General features: G+C 37.1%; 1 protein-coding gene across 1 annotated transcript in view; it reads right to left on the bottom strand.

Moving 5' to 3' along the window:
• MSH2 (mutS homolog 2) overlaps nucleotides 1–23,413 on the bottom strand; it is a 67,276-nt gene that overhangs the window by 43,149 nt on the left and 714 nt on the right. Inside the window, exons 2-7 of the mRNA XM_057742806.1 lie at nucleotides 19,848–20,002; nucleotides 16,548–16,826; nucleotides 15,480–15,626; nucleotides 13,034–13,183; nucleotides 12,259–12,392; nucleotides 1,974–2,173 (exon numbers count right to left, since the gene is read on the bottom strand). Coding sequence (XP_057598789.1) covers nucleotides 1,974–2,173; nucleotides 12,259–12,392; nucleotides 13,034–13,183; nucleotides 15,480–15,626; nucleotides 16,548–16,826; nucleotides 19,848–20,002 — 1,065 coding nt within the window. The remainder of the gene's footprint in view (nucleotides 1–1,973; nucleotides 2,174–12,258; nucleotides 12,393–13,033; nucleotides 13,184–15,479; nucleotides 15,627–16,547; nucleotides 16,827–19,847; nucleotides 20,003–23,413) is intronic.

Below are 23,413 nucleotides of genomic sequence, written 5' to 3' on the forward strand. Positions count from 1 at the left end.
AAACTATGTGAGGTGACAGTGTTAACTAAACTTATTGTGGTGATCATTTACAGTATATACATATCAGATCACTGTGTTGTACATTTAAACTTATACAATGTTATATGTCAATTATATCTCAATGAAACTGGGGGAAAAAAAAGACTGTCACACTCACCAGTGAAACCTGATAAGATAAGGATGGGACTATGTTCACTTAATAAGTCAGTCAGTTAGCAAATGCCAGTCACTTAGCAAATGCCAGTAGTCAGGGCTGAAGCCAGTGGAATGAATGGAAGATGGAAATGTCGGCTTTCAGAAACTTCACTGAGTACAGGTACAAAAAGAGGACACAGGGACAAGGATGGCTTCTTTACCTTGTGAAGGAAGAGATGTGAGAGAAATGTTTAAAACAGCTGATGTTAAGTGGTAAGAGTAAATTGTTTAGAGAGCGTATCTCCATGATTCTACCCTGATTACATCCCTAACACTGGTCAATCCCCTTGTGCTTCCAGGTGATCCTGTTGGAATGAGGCCAGAGGAGGCAGAATCAGAAAATCGTAGCAGTAGAAGATATTCATTTATAGGATGAGGAAATGGAGGCACAAAGGAGGGAAATTGAGCCACACTAAAGAAATGTGAAGCAAAAAAGTTTAAAGACCCATTTTCTTTAATTCCACTGTGGTGGAACTAAATGCAAGGGCATTTAAGTCTCATCAGTCTAATGAGGAGCCTTAACTAGAAAAGGAATACTGTTTATACAGTGATACTCTGAAAAGATAAGCAGTTAGCTATTCTTTTACACTCTGCTAGATAAATAAGAAGAAAGGTTACCATAAAATTTAAATTAAATCTATACTTACTTTGTACCAGTCATCATAGTTTTTTTTTAAGTCTGCCTACAAAAAAATTCACAAAGCTGTCTCATAATATTGAAAGGTTTGTTTTTAATAGTTCTAAGAGATGTTGATTTTTAACTCTGGAACTTAAAATGCTTTATGTATTAGACATATAACTTTGTACTTACTAAAATATTTATTGTAGAAACTTACATTCACTTACAGTTAAAAACCATGCTTGTAAGAGTAGGTTGCCTTTATCCACCAATACTATATTGATTAACTAATATGTGACTTTGCTTACTTTAATTCTGGTAACTTCTCTCTGACTTCAACTGTTACCACCAAGACCTTCTGTCTTAACTTTCCTAGGTATACTGGAAAGGTTAATTCCAGAAGGCCTGGAATTAGCCTTCAGTGTGTTCTTAAAGTTCCTGCATGGCAATGACTCCTGGGCAAGGCATGAAACATACTAATTGTGTTGTTTTGTAATCTCTAGTCCCAGGAGATTCAAGGTGGTTCATTCAGTTTAGCAGCATTGTGACTGATGATTTGCACCTGGTCCTAGTGAGGCCCCAAGAGGGCTCTGCTGTAGAAACTAGGAACAGAACAGGAATACACCCACAAAACCAGCAAAATACTAAAAAGGCCAGCAAGACTGTTTTAGGCTCCCTGGCTCCAGGGTTTCTGAATACATTAGTGGTCCCTGATCTGAGAAGGTGTACCTCACCAAGGACCTTTTCATAGGAACCTGCACCTGACCTCCCCGGCCTCCTTGCTGTGACAGCCTTTGGCTGTGATGCATTATCTTACTTTAGTGTGGCTGCTAGACTATATCCTTCTCCTATAATAAACCATACATTTGTAAGCACTGTCATTTTGGGTCCTGTGAGTCTTTAGCAATCAAACCCTGTTCAACTGCCACTTTTAGTGCAAAAGACCTATTAATAAACTTCATAATCCTAATATTCATTTCTAAAAAACAAAAATTCTGAATTGTCTCACTGACTTCTGGCTTCTGCAATGTAGCCAGAGGGCAATACAAACCTGTTATCAGGAAAACTTAAAGATGAGTCACCAGAACCAACTTTAAAAGGACAGAACACTTGCTAAGTATATTGAGACTGAAGGAAAACAGAAACAAAATCATTTTACCTTCATATTTTTCCAGAGCCTGAATAACATTAGGGAGTTGATTTATACCCTGATAGAGTCGGTAACAATCTTGTAAGTTTGCTGCTTGTCTCTGAAACTTCTTGGCAAGTCTGTTGAGATCTGGAAATCGACGAAGTAAATCTTCTTGTAAACTCTGCCTTAATTCTGCATCTTCTACAAAAGCTTCTACTAAATTTAATCTGAAATAAATTATACTAGAATTAATCTTAAATATCTTAGTATGAAATTAAAATCTGTCAACTAGGTGCATGTCTAAACTCAACTCAAAAACTCCAAGAAGCTTGAATCTGCTCTGAAATGTTAGCTTTTAGTAGACGATGGAAAGCCCCACAACACTGTGATGTAAGCAGTTTCTGATTAGTTAATAACAAAATTAATGTTTGGTTAAGTAGTTATTACATGATACTGAAATATACCCATTTTGTTTGCCTTTCATCAAATTGACATCTCAAATAGAGGAATCTCATTATTGGATTCCGTTGATATTGACATATTATTACACATGTAAACAATGATCTTTAATGAAACAGAATTACAATTCAAGAATGTTGCCAAATCCGACACTTATTCTATAAGAAAGTCTTATAAATTCAAAATGCATTGTAAAATTACCTCGTGATAGTACAAGGCCAAAATTTGTAATTAAAAACTGAAATAAGTTTATTGCTTCCCAAAATCAATAAATAAAATTTTTGCTTGTTTCAAGAACTATAAAACATGCAACTAATATTGTTTTTGTAATTTATTGGAGTCAGTGGCTTTCCATTTTTTTCCCTGTAATCCAGAGCAAGAAATATATTTTTACATCATGACCCAGCACACACATGCAGATATTGTAGTGGGCAAAATATGCCACCTTTAAAATATGCCTCTCGGGACTTCCTAGGTGGCGCAGTGGTTAAGAATCTGCCTGCCAATGCAGGGGACACGGGTTCGAGCCCTGCTCTGGGAAGATTCCACATGTCACGGATCAACTAAGCCCGTGCACCACAACTATTAAGCCTGTGCTCTAGAGCCCGTGAGCCACAACTACTGAGCCCATGTGCCGCAACTATTGAAGCCCACGTGCCTAGGGCCCGTGCTCCACAACAAGAGAAGCCACTACAATGAGGAGCATGCGCACCACAATGAAGAGTAGCCCCCACTCGCAGCAAATAGAGAAAGCCCGTGTGCAGCAACCAAGACCCAACGCAGCCAATAAATAAATAAAACAAATTTATTTTTTTAAAAAAAAGCCTCTCTAGTGTCCATAAGGACTACTTTGGTCCTTAAGGACTATTTTTAGTTAAGAACAATTGAGAAGAAGCAGAAAGGAGGAAAGCTCTTTGCCTTCTTATTTGCCCAAAAGCAGGACATAAATTTACAAAGCTATCCCCCTTCCTTCTTTACCAGCAAGGACAACAATTAATCTCAACTTTAGACCCTTATCAGCCGGGAGATGGCAACAGAGGAACCTACATAACCCTACCAACTAGCCTTTATCTACCATTAGCTTCCCATACATTCGCCTTCCCACAATTTGTAGCCCTAGGAACGCAAAGTCCTTCTTCTTCGTTTTGTCACTTCACTGAAAATTTACGGTTCCTTTGCTAAGATGCTATATAAGCCAAAGTTCTAACTAACCCTAGAGTTACTCATCCCTCAGTGCTCCCAGGTGTGAGCATAAACTTCCATGCTTTTTCTCTTGTTAATCTGTCTTTTGTCAGACCAATTCACAGGGCCACAGCCAAATAACTAGGAGAGAAAAAGAAATTTTCCTCCTCAACAACATATAATTAAAATAGGTTTCACAAGACAAAACTTAACGCTTACTATATGTGGTGTACTCTTTTATTTATCTATTGTATTTAACTTCTCAAAAATGCTAGTTATCACCTGCTATACTAATTTCACAACCCACCACTGGGTCACAACATGTAGTTTGAAAAATTATGTAGTAGATGTTACTGAAGTAATAGCTGAAAGGTAAACTTTAACATTCAAAGGCAGGGGAAATGCGTGGGCACAGAAGACGATCCTAGGTTTAGAAGGCTATCAGATGAACAGCGATTTTCCTTATATTTGTGAACTACATGAGTAGTAAGTTAATCCTTAAATTACACAGGAACAGGAACCAAATCAGCTTTCTAACTATTTCTTAACTATTTCCTGATCTCTCTACCAGCATTTACAATTCCTGCATCATCATAATGTTCATCTAGCATGGGAAAAACATGCTGCCCCTATAGCAATCATATAATTACAAATACTAAAGCAAGGTTTTGCAATCTTGGCAATATTGACATTTATGCTAGATAATTCTTTGCTGTGAGGGGCTGTTCTGTGCTGTTGAACAGCATCCCTGAATTCCACCCACTATACTCTTTCCAGAGTAACAACCCAAAATGTCTCCAGACATTGCCAAATGTCCCAGAGGAGGCAGGGCAGGGGAGGGGGGCAGCCCTAGGCTAAAAGTCACTGGTTTAAAGGGCTCAATAAAAAAATCGCTTTTAAAAGATGAAAATAAAGAGAAAAATAACAGACTTTATAAAATGTCAAGATAGTATCTAGGAAGTTGGTAGTAGATATATTTGTTGAAGCAAATGCCAAATTAGTGGGGAAATAATCTGCTACCAAGCTTGTATTATGAACCAGTCACAGGCTATATAAACAAAGAATAATTCAGGTACTTAACTGCTCCAGAAGATTTCTATGGCTCGTACTCTAGATTTTAAAACAAACAAAACTGACTAAGGGATGCAGCCAAATCGCAGCATATTTGGGCCTTCCTAGCTAATCCCCTGGCTCTAACAGGGTTTCTCCAAGCTTGATCCAAAATTACCCACATTAAAATCACTTGGAGGTGGAATACAGAATCCCCAAGGTTGGGGCCCTCCTATGAAACTGCAATGAGCTTCTCAAGCAATTCTTCTGCATGGAACAGTTTTAAAAAGTGAGTTCTAACAATCACAAGAAATTTCTGAGTCCTCATGATAAAGCAGGAAAAGTTTAAGGGGGTCAGGAAAAGGATGAAAGAAAGCTGAGGCTGGCTTGACCTACCTCATCTTTCTTTTTCTTTTCCTAAAACTCCCATATTCTTAGGCCACTCTCTGTAAATGGTAAGAAACCACAGAGAAGATATTTCTGATCAAGAATCTCCCTATGCTTCTTTCCTGTTCCACCAAGTGTCTTATCACTGTTTTCTCTTAAACTGACCACAGAATCATAAGTAACCAACACTTTTCAAGAGCATAAAGTTCCACAGAATAGAAAGCCCAGAAATAAGCCCACACACCTATGGTCAATTAATCTTTGACAAAGGAGGCAAGAATATACAATGGGAAAAAGACAGGCTCTTCAGCAAGTGGTGCTGGGAAAGCTGGACAGCCACATGTAAATCAATGAAGTTAGAACAAACCCTCTCACCACACACAAAAATAAACTCAAAATAGCTGAAAGACTTAAATATAAGACCTAATCCTGTAAAACCCCTAGAAGAGATCAGAATTTTGTAAAACATTCTCTGACATAAATCATACCAATGTTTTCTTAGGTCAGTCTCCCAAGGCAATAGAAATAAAAACAAAAATAAACATTCGGGACCTAATCAAACTTAGAAGCTTTTGCATAGCAAAGAAAACCATACTCAAAACGAAAAGACAATCTACAGATTGGGAGAAAATATTTGCAAACAATGCGACTGACAAGGGCTTAATTTCCAAAATCTACAAACAGCTCATACAACAACAAAAAACCAAACAACCCAATCGAAAAATGAGCCTAAGACCTAAACAGACATTTCTCCAAAGAAATAAGCCTAAGACCTAAACAGATATTTCTCCAAAGAAGACATACAGATGGCCAACAGGCACATGAAAAGATGCTCAACGTCGCTAAATATTAGAGAAATGCAAATCAAAACTACAATGAGGTACCACCTCACACCATTCAGAATGGCCATCACTACAAAGTCTACAAATAGCAAATGCTGGAGAGGATGTGGAGAAAAGGGAAGCCTCCTACACCATTGGTGGGAATATAAGTTGGTGCAACCACTTGGAAAACAGTATAGAGGTTCCCCAGAAAACTAAAAATAGAATTACCATATGATCCAGCAACCCCATTCCTGGGCATATATCTAGACAAAACTATAATCCAAAAAGATAAATGCACCTCTATGTTCAGAGCAGCACTATGCACAATAGCCAAGACATGGAAGCAATCTAAATATCCATCGACAGTTGAATGGATAAAGATGTGGTACATGTATATAATGGAATACTACTCAGCCATAAAAAAAGAACAAAATAAAGCCATTTGTAGCAACACGAATACAACTAGAGATTATCATAAATGAAGTAACTTAGAAAGACAAATACCATGATATCATGTATATGTGGAATCTAAAATATGACACAAATGAACCTATCTATGAAACAGACTCATCATGGACATAGAGAACAGACCTGTGGTTGCCAAAGGTAAGGGGGATGGAGTGGGAAGTCGGGGTTAGCGGACGTAAGCTATTATATATAGAATGGATAAACAACAAGGTCCTACTGTATACTGAAGGGAACTATATTCAATATCCTATGATAAACCATAATGGAAAATATAAAAAAAAAGAATGTATATACATACGTACATAACTGAATCACCTTGCTGTACAGCAGAAATTAAACTGTAATTCAACTATACTTCAATTAAAAAAAGAGCATAAAGCTCAGAAAGAGCATTAAGAAGTAAAATAGCAAGGGAATGAAAAAGCTTCTAAAACACACAGCACAAGGCAAGATACACAGCCCCCTCAGTCTTTGGTCTGGATATCATTAAAGTCTAATAAATTGCTAGTTTCACAAGTCTATTCAACATGCCATTTCAGAAATAATTATAGTATTAGTTTGTGTTCTGGCTAACAGAGTTTTTTTTAAAAGACTGCTCTACTGTTTCCATGACAATGCCACTTTCAAATCACAATTTCAGAAGTACCAAAGTTACTGTTGGCAAAACAGAGTATACCTGTCAATCCTACTCAAAATTACTCAGCCATCACAATTTGATACATTCATTCACAAACTGACTGGATACAAGATAATTTTTAGGGTCAGTTAATCTCTAAAATTCCAGAAGATTAAGTTATAAAATAGTCATGAAATCTTTGTTATTTTAAAATCACCATTCTGTCCATTCTTTAAAACCAGCATTTCTGACCTCTCACTGTAAGAAGAGCTGACTGGAATTTCGTGACAGCATATTTATATGGCTGAGAACAAATCTGATACCTAAAGAACAACTTTGGTACCTAAAAGACTACAATTACCTAAAGTTTTTGAGTCTCTTCTTTATCTGTTCTTCACATGGTTTAATGCAGACAGAATCACTCATTTGATACATTAAATAGCAGATAGTCTGCTACATAGGCTTGAGAAAACTGAAAAAGTATGGCAAAATATAAAAGAAAGGCACACGCTTTCAAGGGATATTCAATCCAGTGGAGGAGAAGGACATGTTCTGTCTTACAATTAGTGCTGAGTAACAACCAAGATACAAAATGCAACAAATGTGATACAAGTAAGAAAGCAGAGAATTCCTGTGGGAGCTGGGGAACCTCATTTTGGGGTATTTCATTTGGCTACATTCTAAATAGTTGGGATTTAAAGAGAGAGGATTTTGAGGGAAATACTTGGGAGGGAAGGGTGGAGCGGCAATGCAGAGACCTAAAGGGAGAACAGTACAGGATGCACTGCAAGAAAACTGAAGCGGAAAAGGAACAGGAAAAAACTATAACCAGAGGCAAAAGGGAAAGGTTGTCTTTGGAAAGGAAAGAGCATTATTTCCTCTTCTGAGTAAGAGCCAAGGAGTAAAAAACTAAAAATACAGGTACATTTTGAGATTATAAGAATCAGGGAGGAGATCTTCTGCTTACACGTAGGAGGCAGCTGAAGGGAAAATAAAAAATGTTGGATTGGTCACGGAAATGAGTCATGTAACAAAAGCAATACCATGTAGCAGTGAAAACTAGATAGCTTAAAAGTACAGTGGGTCCAGTCAGCATCTGTGTGACCTTCTCTGGCAACTTTTAATTGAGAAAGAAAGCTAAGGAGAGAGGGGCCAGTATGACAAAGGACCAGTGGGGCAAGAAATTCTATGGCCCCCATGACAACACTGGGAAAAGGGTTGTCCCTGTGGTACAGGCTGGATAGGAAGGCAAATAAAATTCAAAGGGACTAGACCAGAATAAAGGGGTTTCCCCTAAACTTGATTTGGAAGCAGAGAAAATAGTGGTGGGAAAGCTGTGGAGTGACAGCCCTCCCGTTCTTTCTCTGAGGCCAGAACAATGCTTTGCTATTTTAAAGAAACTGCACTCACTGTATGAGCTCCAGATCTCTGTTTCCACAGAATACTGACTACTAATTAAAAATATCCTTGCACCAAAGGATACTTAACATAACCTGGAAAGAAATCTAGGTCTAAGTCTTACTATAACCCTGGAAGTACACTGCCTCAAGAAGCATGATGTATTATCACATAAGCACCACCCCCTTTCTACATTTATAGGAACCACTTTTATTTGGAGACCTATATTTCTAATAAGACTGCTACACTAATTATATTAAATGTCATATAAATACTTAATTTTAAACAAGAAGGCAATAAGAATACCAAATTCAACATCATCAGCAAATGACAAGGCAAATGACATCATCAGCAATTTCATGAGGGAACTATTTCATATGCTAACAAATATTTGATGTTCTTTAAAGAAGTCCAACTTGAAAAAACGAGGGAAAATTATCAAGGGTTCAGATGAATCTATGGAAAGACAAAAAACAAAAACAAAAATATCTCAAAAAATTAAAAGTAACAGTAACAGTCCTAGTGTATGTGCAAACATGAGGACTCTTGGGATGTATTAGAAAATAAGAACAAACAGTAATATGGACAGCATTCTTATTATAATCCCTAATTTGATTGTTAAAGCACAAAAGGAAGAAATACCAAGACTCTCACTCCTAAAAGGTAATAACATATCAATTCTCATTAGAGATTAAAGTATTTAAGCCATTAGCTATAAAGTATGTGTAGTCTCAGTGCAAGCAGGTTTTAATGAATGGGAAAATGAGCATTACAACACAGAAAGCGATTCCATGGATATAACTTAAAGCCAAAATAGTACATTTCATTTCTGATGTTAATCCAACTTGGATCAAATTAAATACAATTGATAGAAGCAAGAAATACAGTACAGGATTAAGAGCATGGGCTCTGGAGTCAGGCCAGCCTGACTTTAAAGCTCGTCCTCACCACCTCACAGCTAAAGAATGCGAGATGCTTAGCAAAGTGCAAGGCAACCAGTCTTCTCTTCCTCCTAAGAGCTTGACAATAAATTAAAAGTAATCCTATTTTCATCATTATTCCTGAACCTATCACTGGGCTATAGTCCTGGACAAAATATATGCATCAAACTCAAAGATTTAGTCACAACTGTCCCTGTGTCTGCTCTAATAAAAATAGAAGATAAAGAGAAATCTTTGTTTTTCTTAATGGAATTTACCACATAGCCACTTTAAAATTAACTCCCCACTTAGTTTTTAAGAAGGTGGAGTAAAAAGATTTCTCTGCTAGAAAATCTGCTAGATTTCTCTGCTCTCTAGCACCTTCTCTGCTAGAAAATCACCCCAAAACAATGACAGTAAAAAACAGAAAAAACTTGATTCAATACATAAACCTGAAGAAAGATCAATCTTAAATGCTTAGAGAGGGAAACAACAGACTTGCCCTAAGAACCCCAGGAAGGCATAAACTAGAAAGCATGCGGTATCACAGCAGGTGGAGTTGAGAAAAGCTGATTAAAAAAGGAGACTTTCCCAATGAAAGTCTGTTTTACGAAGTAAAACCTTCTCTTCCTGCTTTGTGGACTTTCAGCCTTTGGCCTTGAAAACCACAGGCCTTCCTAATTGCTCGTTTAAAAAAAAAAAATTCTCCCCAAGATAAAAAGGAGAAAATATTGTCTCATTCTACAGGTGCTGAAAAGTAGATCATACTCTTACTCATAAAACTATCCTTGCAAATATTATTTCTAATTAATATCTTATAAGGCCACCAGATTTTGGAAATTATTGCTACGTCCTATGAAAATAATCAGTTTTACTTACAGTCAAAAAATTAATTTTGATATCTTGCCTTCTAAATAATTTGTTATTCTGGTAATAGTATGTATGTGACATCTCAGGTTTTTGAACGGTCTAAATACATGCACACTCTAGGTGTTAAGTCAGAAGAGGACCACTGACATATGCCCTGTTCCCACAAGTCCAAAGTTAAAAATACAACCTGTGACCTAGACCTTGGGAATTATTTAAAGCTCCTAATACTTCTTTTAAGAAACAACTAAAAGATGAAGCAGAATGGACATAAACTTTTACTTGTTTAGGCAAAGATTTTCCAGATACTCAAGAAACTGATTAAGACCAGTTGCTCCCAGGGCAGGTGTTGGCAATTCACAAAGAGTACAATAAGAAATGTGTCCCTGGAGCTGTGCAGAGGTCCTGAGGAAGGAGTACTGGAAAATTGGGAGACAAGAGTAAGAGACTCATCACTGTATAGTCTTCTGTTCTGTTTGACTTTTGACACATGTAAATGTAGTTACTTACTCACAAATAATTAAAATTTTAAAAAAATTGTAACTGCCTTAATTACTTGCAAATATCCAATCCTTCCTATTTCTTATTTTAAGTTACTAAATCCTATTCTTCTTTCACAACGAACCTGGCTTCAGAATACTGCCTTAGCATTTCAACTTTTGCATTTTCGATGATATATCAACATACTCACAATTTGCTGACCTCATGAGTTATTTTTATTGTAAGACCCTTTAGAATCCACAGGACCAACACTTAGCTTGGTAATTATCTGCAGGGTGTTTTATGATACTGATCAACTATTTTATGTTTGCCTGGCATACATGGAGTCCCAAATAGTCAAGGGATCATCATGCTTTTGTATACCATCAGAATTCAGTAGGTATTGAACAAATTCTTGAACAATTTGACAATATCAAATCCATAAAAATACTCTTTTACCTATTCTGGCAAGATATCTTAATTTACCAAATCACAAACAATAGGTATCCAATAAGGCCACATGAAATAACCTAATTATTGAAAAAGGTAAAGTATATCCAGTCAATAAAATATTATGTACTTACTAAAAATGCTGAATATGAACATAAAACAGCAACACTAAAAATTGCTTATAATATAAGTGCAAGTGGGAAAAAACTAGGGCACAAAACTATATTAGGATTACAACTGTTTTTAAAAAGACTATCAAACATAAGAGTACACTTTAGAAAATTATTTTATTTATATGCAGTTCAAAAACAGGTAAAACTAATTAACCTATGATGTTAAAAGGACAGTGATAACTCTTGAACTAAGGAGAGGTAGTAACTATCGGGATAACTGAGGGGGAGTTTCTGGGATGCTAGTTATGTTGTTTCTTGACTTGTATGTTGTTACCAATGTGTTCACTTTGTGAAAATCCATCAAACTGCACATTTAGGATTCGTGCTCTTATGTATATTATACCTCATTTAAGGCTTAAAACTTGTATCTAAAACAAAAGATAAAAATAAAACCTACTCCAAAAACAAAAAATAAAAAAGAAAATAAAAAAGAAAAATAAAACCTACTCCAATGCTAATTATATTAGGGCAGCAGCATTACATAACTTTTTCTTTTATTTCCTCAATTTTAAAGCTTTTCTGAAATATATTTAGGCTGCCTTAAATCCTTTCTAGAATAAAGAGTGTTTCCTATGTGCCAGATCTTGTTCAAAGCACTTTATACACATTCGATTATCTAATCCTCATAAAATCATCAAATACTCATAACAACCCTAAGAAGTAGGTGTGTTATTATTGTCATTTTAAAAAGGAAGAAACTGCCACAGAGAGGTTGAATAACGCCCAATATAACACAGCTCCTAAGTCGTAGAGCCTTAATATGAACCAAGGTAATCTGGCTCCCAAGCTCATGCTCTGAGACATTATCCATAACCACCTAATAAAATTTTACTTTTTTATAGTAGAGGAAAAAAACATAATTAGGAAAATAAGTTATTTAATCAATCTAAATCATTGCTACTCTATTACTCTATTAGCTTTCTATGCAGTTAGATGCTAAAATTTAGGTACAAAATTGCCTGTTACAATAAGTGGTATAATTATATGGAGTGACTGGAAGTTGCTCAGAGCTTACAAAAGTGTACACTAGTAATATACCTCTCTTCTATTCTGTTCTTGTCCATGAGAGGCTGCTTAATCCACTGGTTAACCAGTCTTTGTCCTTGAGGGGTTTTGCATTTATTCAGCAATGCAGCCAGAGACTGAGAGCCAGTAGTATCTTCAACAGAACCCTAGTGAACAAAAAATAAAATAGAAAAATGGCACGCTCATTAGTGAAAACCTGACATGAAACTTCTTAGAGGACTTCCCTGGTGGCACAGTGGTTAAGAATCCTCCTGCCCATGCAAGAGACACAGGTTTGATCCCTGGTCCAGGAAGATCCCACATGCCACGGAGCAACTAAGCCTGTGTGCCACAACTACTGAAGCCCCTGCTCCTAGAGCCCGTGCTCCGCAATGAGAGACGTCACCACAACGAGAAGCCCACGCACTGTAACGAAGAGAGGCCCCCTCTTGCCACAACTAGAGAAAACCTGCATGTAGCAATGAAGACCCAATGTAGCCAAAAATTTAATAAATAAATAAGTTTAAAAAAAAGAGAAGTCTGCCTAATAATATGTTTAAAAAAGAAAAAACACTTCTTAGAATGTAATTTTTAAGAACTGCTGTTAATACACAAAATTATTCATAAGACCAAACAAATACTATTTATATAGCTTGCAATTAGAAAAATACAGTAATGCAAAACTATTTATCTATTTTAAGTATAATAATATTTCAAAATATTTAAGCTCCTTAGTGAGAGTCTTCTATATATATAAAAGGAAACATTTTTACCCACTCAATATTTTTAACCCATATATTTTTTTTACCTGGAAAAGGTTAAGGGCTCTGACCGCTGCAATATCCAATTTCATGTACTGGCTGAAGTCAAAAGTAGTCAGTTCAAACTGTCCAAAGTTTGAATCATCTGATAAGAGTTCTAAAAACTTGATTACTGCAGACAACGAAGAAACTGCAACCTAAGATTAAGAATTTAAAATAAAAGATGGCTATCACTAGAATTCTAGAGATTGTTTTTAAAAAAACAAATGGCAAAATGAAAATAAATTTCAAACACTATCATTTTCCCTGGTGTCCCTTCCCAATCCAAACCAAGAAAATCAGACAAAGTTTAAATAAACCTTTTAAGGCTAGAAAATGATTTTTAGAAAGTGAAAATTTACTGTTAACAGCAATGTTTTAATAGCCAAAAGTAGAAATTATGCAAATGTCCACCAAGAGTAAAATGGATAAAGCCTGGTATGTTCACACTGTGGATACTACAAACAATAGATATAAACACAAACAATCCACAACAACACGCAACAATACAGATAAATCTCACAAATAGAATACTGAACAACAGAAATCGGACACAAGAGCATGAATTCTATGACTCCATTTATATAAACTACAAAAATAGACCAAACTAATCCATACTGTCAGAAGAAAGAAGCAGGGTTACCCTTGGTGGAGGTAACAACTGGAAGAAACCATAAAAAGGGTCTTTACGATCCTGGTACTATTCTGTTTCATGGGTGCTGGTTATGTGGATACTTACAATTAATGAGAATTTAGTTATACACATGATATATGTACTTTCCTATATGTATATTTAAATAAAAAGTTTAAATAAACTGCCTACGTTACCATTGTAACATAAAATAAAGAAGCTAAGGATATCAAGCTGATAGCCCAATGACAAATTCTACTTGTACACAATACCAGATTCGCTGTGAATGTGCACATATTTCCTAACTGATAACACAGTCATGTCTGCCTCTGCCAAACTCTAACAAATATATAAGGTTGTCACAAGAATCTCCTGCTACATCACCATGAGGCACAGATGATAACACCTTTTAGTAGCCATAAAAGCTTTTTCCAGTTTTCAACACTGAAGTAAGTTTCTTTAATACAGATCTCTCTTGACTTATGATGGGGTTACATCCCAATAAACCCATCATAAATGGAAAATGGATTTAATACACCTAACCTACTGAACATCATAGCTTAGCCTCACCTACCTTAAATGTGCTCAGAACACTTACATTAGCCTATAGTTGAGCAAAATCAGCTAACACAAAGTCTATTTTATAATAAAGTTGAATACCTCAAAATTTATTGAATACTGTACTGAAAGTGAAAAACAGAATGGTTCTATGGGTACAGCACAGCTCTAAGTGTATCAGCTGCTTAACGCTGCCGCGTGCTGCCCTGTCCAGCAACATGAGAGAACTGCACCGAGTATTGCTAGCCCAGGAAAAGGTCAAAATGCAAAGTATAGTTTCTACTGAGTGCACATCACTTTCACACCACTGTAAAGTAAAAAAACCCTAAGTTGAACCATCATAAGTCAGGGAATGTGTCTACTGCGATTATTGCTCATATACAATGGCTTTTGATTCTGAAACACAAAAAAAGTAAAACAGATGAACTTAGCTTATAAGGATCAAACTTATGTGATAAGCAATCACTGCAAAATCATGATAGTAGTAATAGTCTCAGTTTATTCTAGTTTGAAATCAATTTTGAAAATTATAAGAAGCTAGAGCTTGCTGTCTTACTTAAATATACAATTTTTCATTTTACTTATCAGTGACCCACAATTAACCCACCAAGAGTTTCTAATATTTTACCATAAAAATACATCTCTCAAACCATACTTGCCTCAAAGATTTGAAAAGCTGAAGATAAACTTCAACCACTGAAAAACCCCATAAAAAGTTATACTGCTTGCATATTCATTTCTACCACTGAACATAATCAGTGCCAATTTCTGAGCCAGATTGTTTAAATGTAACATTTATTATACAATTATTATGCACTGTATATACTTTCAACCTTATTACTTCCTAATCTCAACAATCCTTTAAGACAGATAATGAAACTGAAGTAATTTATTAAAAACCCCACAGCTTGTACATTATAAAACTTTGATAGGTCTTTTCCCTCCTAAACAACTATGCTACCTCACCTACTTAGGTGACAGTAATCAGGCTCTTTTAAGTGAAACCAATCAAACAATAAACTCTTCCTCACCCCAAGGACGTATGCTGTGTAAATATAATGAAATTATATTAAAGGTTATGTTTAAATTTTTCTAGTCATTCCTTGAGTTTTTTTTTTACAAGTTTCTTCACTTTAATCTTTCTTACAAGATTAAAATAAGCTTAAATATCAGTGATCCAGTTTAGGCTTTGAGATATAGATGACAGATGCAGCCTTCTAAAAAGCCACTATTTAATGGTAAATTCACATCTGTAATCCACATACCTGATTCTCCATTTCTGGCAACACAGCACTATTCATCTGTTCTCCCTTTTTGCCTTTCAACAACCGGTTGAGGTCCTGGTAAATATCTTTTGTGGAAAAGTCAGCTCTTTTTCTTTCTGTGATTAGAATTCCTCCCCTCTGAATAACCTATTTTACAGAAAATATTTTAAATTACTAGGAGAAAAGGAACAAGAAAAGCAACAAGGAAAGCTGTATCACTGGCAAATATAAATGACAACAGCTTAACAAATTATTAACCCACATTAAATTTTTATACAACATGCAAGAAGACATTGGTAACATGTATTAACACATATTTTTAAAATCTATAAAAGCAATTTTCATAGAAATTTAAAATTAGGCTCATGTAAAGCTTTCAAAAATAGTCTCAACAGTAGAAACTCTTAACAGAATAATACTTGGGGAAAGTTGCCTAAATATGCTAAAAAATGCCCCTCCGAGATATGCTAACTCTCAAGTAGTTCTTATTCCATTTGAGGCTCACGAAAGGAAAAGAATCCTTGGGGGAATAAAGCATCCCTTAAATATCTAAATAACAAACCATATACTGATACAAATAGCAAAATCAGAACTTTGTTAAAATAAAAGAATCAGTAAAATAATAAAAGGCTGAATTTCCACTCAAATTATTAAAAAATAATCCTGAAGAACTGCATCTTATTTGATATATCCCTGCTAAATACAGTTTTTTTTTAATGGCCCCAAATCACCTCTTCCCCACCCTGCACCCCTCAACTGTGAAAGCACTCCTTTTATGAATGAATTGTGATCCCTTAAAGATGGCATTCAATCACTCCAAAAGAAAGGGAGAGGATGTAATGATTTGAGGTAGAACAAGTCTTGAGAAACAGCTCCTTCTGAAGTCCTATTAAAGATACAAAGTTTCTGTCAAAGATAAACTTCAAGACATTTCTCAAAACCCTGTTGTGATTGGGTTTCAAAGGTTTTGACTTGTAATTTTTTTCCCTTAAATAAAACAGTATCATGTTAACTTAGAGCCACTCCTAGCCTTGGATTCTCCTCTATCACTACAGTCCATTTGCTTACCTGCCTCAGTTTTCCCATGTCTCCAGCAGTGTCTCCTCCTGGTAAAACACATTCCTTTGGTCCAATCTGAATCAGGAGAGCCTCCAGATTGGAGAACTGATCATTATCCGGGAACTCACACAGTCCTAGCTTCCTCTGCATGGAGTCAACATACCCAACTCCGACTTGTCTTTGGCCATCAACTGAAGACATTTTAACACCCACAACACCAATGGAAGCTGACATATCGTTGTTACCAAAGAGAATGTCTTCAAACTGAGAAAGATTACCTGGAGAAGCCTAAGCAAAAATTTTTTAAAAATTTAAGAAACTGTTGAATGTACTTTAAAATTTTACTGGCAAACAAAAATTATCCAACCTAGATGAATTTTATTAACGTAACGTTTTCTTATCAAAACAAATTACTTATAACCAAATATTTCAATTAATCTTACCATATTTTCTATAAAGTATCCTCCCTACTTTTCCAGTTATTTTCAAAACACTTGGACACATCTAAAAATAATAGTATCAAAAGTGATTTTCAGTTTGAAATCTGGCATCTAGGTTTACATTCACTCACACAAACATTGAGGTACCAAAGCGATAACCTCTCAATGGTATGCCTAAATTTCTACACTCTGCCAAACTACCTATTGGTTGCACATATCAGAATTTTCATTGAGTAGTTATACTACGTAGAAGAGCAGTATTATTAGCGTAAATATTAACCTTGGATAGTCATCTCTCTATATCAATATATTTATTTGTAAAATACAGATTGTTCTAGATCAATGATTTCCAAATAAAGGGTTTTTGACATTTTTTTTTTGGTAAACTGTGCTGGGTTTTAGTTGCAGCACTCAGGATCTTTGTGGCGGCATGCAGGATCTTCATTGCTGCATGCCGGATCTAGTTCCCTGACCAGGGATCGAACCTGGGCCCCCTGCATTGGGAGCACGGAGTCTTAACTACTGGACCACCAGGGAAGTCTCTGACCTATTTTCAATATTTCTAAAAGATTAGAAATCTCTTTTAAGACTGTACAAGGAAACTAAAGGGTCAACTTTCTTTGCTTTTGGCTCCACCTGTGTCAAGCTGGTGGGTGCCATACTTCAACATGATCAAAAACAGAAGGGTTGCTGTTAACATGAGGCATTTCTGGGGCAAGTGATAGACCATGGTATGAAACATGAGATAGAAATAGTCCAGATGAGCACAGTGACAGCCAAATTTAAGCAACCAGTAGCCATCAATAGTTCTTGAATGTCTTTAGCATCATAATCATGATAATCATTTATCTTTTCACAATATGGTTTGAATATCCTGTAACTATGTATAGATTTTTGATTAAAATCTGAATCAAAAATGAAATGGAGGGACTTCCCTGGGAGTCCAGTGGTTAAGACTTGGTGCTTCCACTGCAGGGGGCTCAAGGGCTTGGATTTGAACCCTGACTAGGGATCACACATGCCACGAGGTACGGCGGCGGGGGGGGGAATAGAGTGTGACCTGCTATTCAAATTTAAAAAGCACTGATTCAATTGCATATTGAATTGAATCATATTTACACATACATGCTTTGGATTTACATGCACAGGTTATGAAGCACACCTTAAAAAAACTCTCAAAAGTGAACCAGCGGCCAATCAAATTAGGTTCTTGAGGGTCCTTGAAAATGATAAGACTGGTAACCTCTGAACTACATGGTATATAAGGCTCCTTCCTACTCTTAATATACTACTGAGAATATGGGGGGAAAGTCATAGGGATTTCCCTGGTGGTCCAGTGGTTAAGACTCCGAGCTTCCACTGCAGGAAACATGGGTTCCATCCCTGGTGGGGGAAGTAAGATCCCGCATGCTGTGGGGCGTGCCCACAATTTTTTTTAAAAAGTCAATCATAGAGGTCAACTACTGTGAATATCACTAATACTTTACAAGAGAATCAATAAGCTAAAAATTAAAAGATAAATCAGTTTTAGCAGTTTTAGATCTGAACTTCTTAAAATATTAGGATGAAGATACTACCTTTAACTTGATAAAGATACATATTTGAAGTTTCTTCCCCTGATCTAAAAGGTAGGAGTTAAAAACAATTCATCTCAAAGGATTCTGATGACACAAAGGAGTGAGGTGTGATGCGCTGATAATCCAGTTAATCACCTGAACCCACGATCCCAGGTTTTGATGTTGTTACTAACTGAGCTCTGTGAGGAATGACAGAAAACATCACTTCGCGGTACCCTCAATTTTCTATTAAAATCTTTCAAAATGTAGGATAAAAACTCTAAGCCCCACTTTTCGCAGTAAAGTAGCAATGAAAATTTGGAGGAAATCCCATAGTAAAGAATGCTAACCTCTCTCAACATAATCTTCAGTAAATGTCTACATTTACAAAGATGGGAGGTGGGAGGCAATAGGGAAGGAATATTGAAGAACTTTATATTTGAGGCAGCACCAACATCAAATGTTTAAATATTGTATCAAACCTCACAAAAAAACTTTCACAGGACGTTCAGGTCAGAAAACATCTTGAAAACCTTCTAATTTTACTGTTTATAAAGAAGAGATACAGGAGAAGACTGGGAAATTTGCCAAGGTCACAGAGGGACAGAGGAGAAAAGAAATGAGATCAGCCAAACACAAGCCCAGAGCGTTGTCCCCCCTTACAACACACTTATTCCCTTTCAAGGTTAAATCTCCCCTCCCCAACATTTTAACCATTATCCAATATTTATGTGAAAGCACTGTGTGTGAACAAACAAAAACATGACTTTACGGACTAAAAATAAAGACAGTCCTTAAATAAAACAAAATAGCACCACCATCTCCATGAAGGCATTAGAAGCACATCAATAAGCCCTTCTAGGCACACCTAGGAATACGATCAGAATTAAACAAAGTTCCAAACTTTTAAAAAAATTACAATCTAATGAAAGAGAAAGGAACATACAAATATCCAAACACATTACAAATGTGTATAAAAGAGATATTTTGGATATGTAAATTTGTGTGATATTTCAAAAACAGTAAAATCAAATCTTCTTTAATGCTGGTATTCAACTTTATATAAAGACTATTTATTATTTAGGTTTTAGGGACAGTGACAGAGCTCAGAGTATTCATACTCATAATAAGGATTTACTGAATTTCTGAATTGCTATTAAACTGATTTTAAAAACCACACGCTAAAGAATATTAAAGTTTTTCAAAGCATTTTACTATCACAACATGGCTAAAATATTAAAGCAACATAGCATTCACAGTTTTTCTTTTTCTATTCTTAAAAACATGACTAAATTTAAAAGGAAGATAATTACCTTAAATGCCAAATACCAATCATTCTCCTTGGAGGCCTTATTTCCAGCTCTATTCTTATAAACTTCAACTCTGTACTGACGAACTAGAAGAAGATCTTTTACAAAAGACTCAAAATTCATTTTACTAAGCACAACACTCTCCAAAGTCTTTGCTCCTAAAGAAAAATATTAAAAATACATGTTACAGATTTGAAGTAATAAATGTTCAAGACCTAACACAATGCTTCCCCCCCAAGCTATGTTGTTTTACCAGTAATTCACTCACTCAATAAACTATTTATCAAGCACCTAATACATGTCCTAGAAACTTCAGTAGATGAAGGGTATAAAATGGTGGACAGACATAGCCCCTTGCACCTGTGGAGCCTACACAGCAAAATAAAAAACTGAGAAGATACAAAGACAAAAGAATGAGTAAATATATATATGGCTAAACATACTTGTTCTTTTTTTATCATTTGTTTTTCACAAGTTTGAATAAAAGTCTTATGTAATAACTATAACAGTATTTATATAGAATTTTTTTCAAAAGGTTTATAAAAATAAATTACTTATTATTCATTATAAAATGTTCTGGGTAACACAGTTCAAAACTTGAAGGTTCAGGGACCTCCCTGGAGGTCCAATGGTTGGGATTTTGCTTTCCAATACAGGGGGTGCAGGTTCAATCCCTGGTAGGGGAGTTGGGATCCCACATGCCTCTCGGCCAAAAGCCAAAACTTAGAACAGAAGTGATATTGTTACAAGTTCAATAAAAACTTGAAAAATGGTCCACAAAAAAAAAAAAAAAAAAAAAAAACCCACAAACAAACAAAAGACTTCCCTGGTAGTGCAGTGGTTAAGAATCCACCTGCCAATGCAGGGGACACAGGTTCGATCCCTGGTCCAGGAAGATCCCACATGCCGTGCAGCAACGAAGCCTGTGCGCCACAACTACTGAAGCCCACTTGCCTAGAGCCTGTGCTCTGCAACTACTGAAGCTCACTTGCCTAGAGCCTGTGCTCAGCAATAAGAAGCCTGTGAACTACAACGAAGAGTAGCCCTCACTCGCTGCACTAGAGAAAGCCCCAGCGCAGCAACAAAGACACAAAGCAGCCAATAAATAAATTAATTAAAAAAACAAAAGACTCGCTCACGACCAGAACCTCAGTGGAATGGCAGGCCCCATTTAAGTTATTTCCTGTTTCTGCCTAGCCACAGGGTGACCAACTCATCCCATTTCCAACTCTCCAAGTTTTAGTACTGAAAGTCCAGCATCCCAGAAGCCCCCTCAGTCCCAAGCAAACCAGAACAACTGGACATACTATCAGCTTAACCAACGGAATTCTACATAAGTAACACTATTCAGATGATGAATATTACTATTAAAAAAATTGCTCATGGAAAGCACTGAACCAGAGTTAATACAAAATTAGGGACGAATTTCTCCCAGAGACACTTACAAATGCCACTGTAAATACTGGTCAGCAACTTCCAGTAACTACAGCAATGAGTTTCAAAACACTGTTATATCATCCTTTAATTTAGAAGACAAAATGGAAAGTCCAACTCAGTAAAAACAATTCTGGGGAGAGAGGGAAAAAACACTGGTCTGGCACCTAATTTGGAAACTGTTCTTAAATCATCAGCCTGGTAGGATGTGTCAGTATAATTGTCTGGCCAGCACTGGGTTTTTAAAGCATTTGAATTTGAATGCTCAGCACACAAGAACAAGCACTCTCAGATCCACAAGACCCGCCACTCCCTATTACTTATACCTGATGATTTGCACATCAACGTTATCTGCCTGGCCAAGGGCAGAGGGATCCAGAACAATTCTCAGTCTTTTCGTAGACACACTCAACAGGAACATACATTCGCAACAGATTTTTTTTTTTTTTTTGGTCGCACTGCACAGTGTGCAAGATCTTAGTTCCCTGATCAGGGATCAATCCTATGCTCCCTGCAATGGAAGCACAGTCTTAACCACTGGACCACCAGGTTAGTCCCCAGTGCTGATTTCTTAAGAATGAGTGGGTTTAAGAGGCAAATGAGGTGATTCCCCTCCCTATACGGCCTCCCCTACTTCCTCCATTACTAATCTCCAGATAGGCTGCCCAACCATCAGTGTTATCCTCCAAAAATACTATTTCTCTCAAAGGAGTGTTTGCAACACACTGGAGTTCCTGGTGAAGAGCCTGGCTGTATGCTTTAAGTCTGAAAGCTGGGAAGTAAGACTGAAGAGGAACTGGAAGAGAAAGCAACCCAGCCTCCATCTAGCACAGAAGAAAAACCTCAGGTTGGTACAAGATTCTCCTCTTCAAGAATAATTTGGAGTCTCCATTTTCATTCAGCTGATAATGTGGGCATTGTGCCAGGTGCTGGGATTCAGAGGCAGAGACTGGTTAAGACAGAGTTCCTGCCCTCTGGGAGCTTTCAGTCTACTGGCATCGAGTAAAATAAATGCTGTGTCTAGGGCAAGAAGGTCCTAGGGCAGGGAACATGTAAGAGTGGCAGTTAACCAGGAAGCCTTAAAATGGGAGTTAAGAAAGGCTTCTGGGATTCCCTGGTGGCACAGTGGTTAAGAATCCGCCTGTCAATGCAGGGCACACGGGTTCAAGCCCTGGTTCAGGAAGATCCCACATGCCGCAGAGCAACAGAGCCTGTGCACCACAGCTACTGAGCCTGTGCTCTAGTGCCTATGAGCCTCAACTATTGAGCCCACGTGCCACAACTACTGAAGCCTGCTCGCCTAGAGCCTGTGCTTCGCAGCAAGAGAAGCCACAGCAACAAGAGAAGTCACGGCAATAAGAAGCTCACGGACTGCAATGAAAAGTAGCCCCCATCTCCGCAACTAGAGACAGCCCGCATGCTGAGGGGAGAAGAAAAGTTCCTGATAATGGGTTTCTCAAGACTCAAGTGAAATTTAACCTCTCTTGTGATGCCTCTTCTGATGGCCCCAGTCTGTAGCAATCCTGCCTCTGCCCCTTCGGCACCTTGTTATGGAGCATCCTCCATACGTCTTCACCTGGAATTGGAATTATTTATGCCTCGCTCTCCACTAGGGGGAGCTCTATGAAGGTGGGGTATTGCCTTTTGATCCATGTACTCCCAGGGTCCATCACCCTGCCGGACACCACAGCACTCAGTAAAGGTCTATCTAATGAATGAAACATCTTTTGTTCGTAACATTCCACCTGCATGTGGCAGAGGCAGGACTAAAACCCACAACTCCTTACTCCTCCTAGAATGTCCATTCCGTTATCACAACGGAGCCAGGGATAAAAGAGATTAACATAAAACCAGATGTTCAGAACATCTAATTCACAAGAGGGTGAGAAGTTTGTGGCTTTCCAGGGAGAGATGGGGATGGGTTACCGAGGGCACTGAATGCCGAACTGAGGCACAGACATACATGACTAGCTCAAGGCCACATCGCTGGTAAGTGGAAGGGCTGCGACTTGAAACCAAGCAATCTGGCTCCAGTTCGAGGTCCTGACCACTTGACAATATCGCCTATCAAGAGCAGACACTATAGGTCCCTGAGCTGAACAGCGAAATAAATCACGTTCGCCCAAAAGGCAAAA

The sequence above is a fragment of the Hippopotamus amphibius genome, chromosome 7 (assembly GCF_030028045.1).
Source record: "Hippopotamus amphibius kiboko isolate mHipAmp2 chromosome 7, mHipAmp2.hap2, whole genome shotgun sequence".
Taxonomy (NCBI): Eukaryota; Metazoa; Chordata; class Mammalia; order Artiodactyla; family Hippopotamidae; genus Hippopotamus; species Hippopotamus amphibius.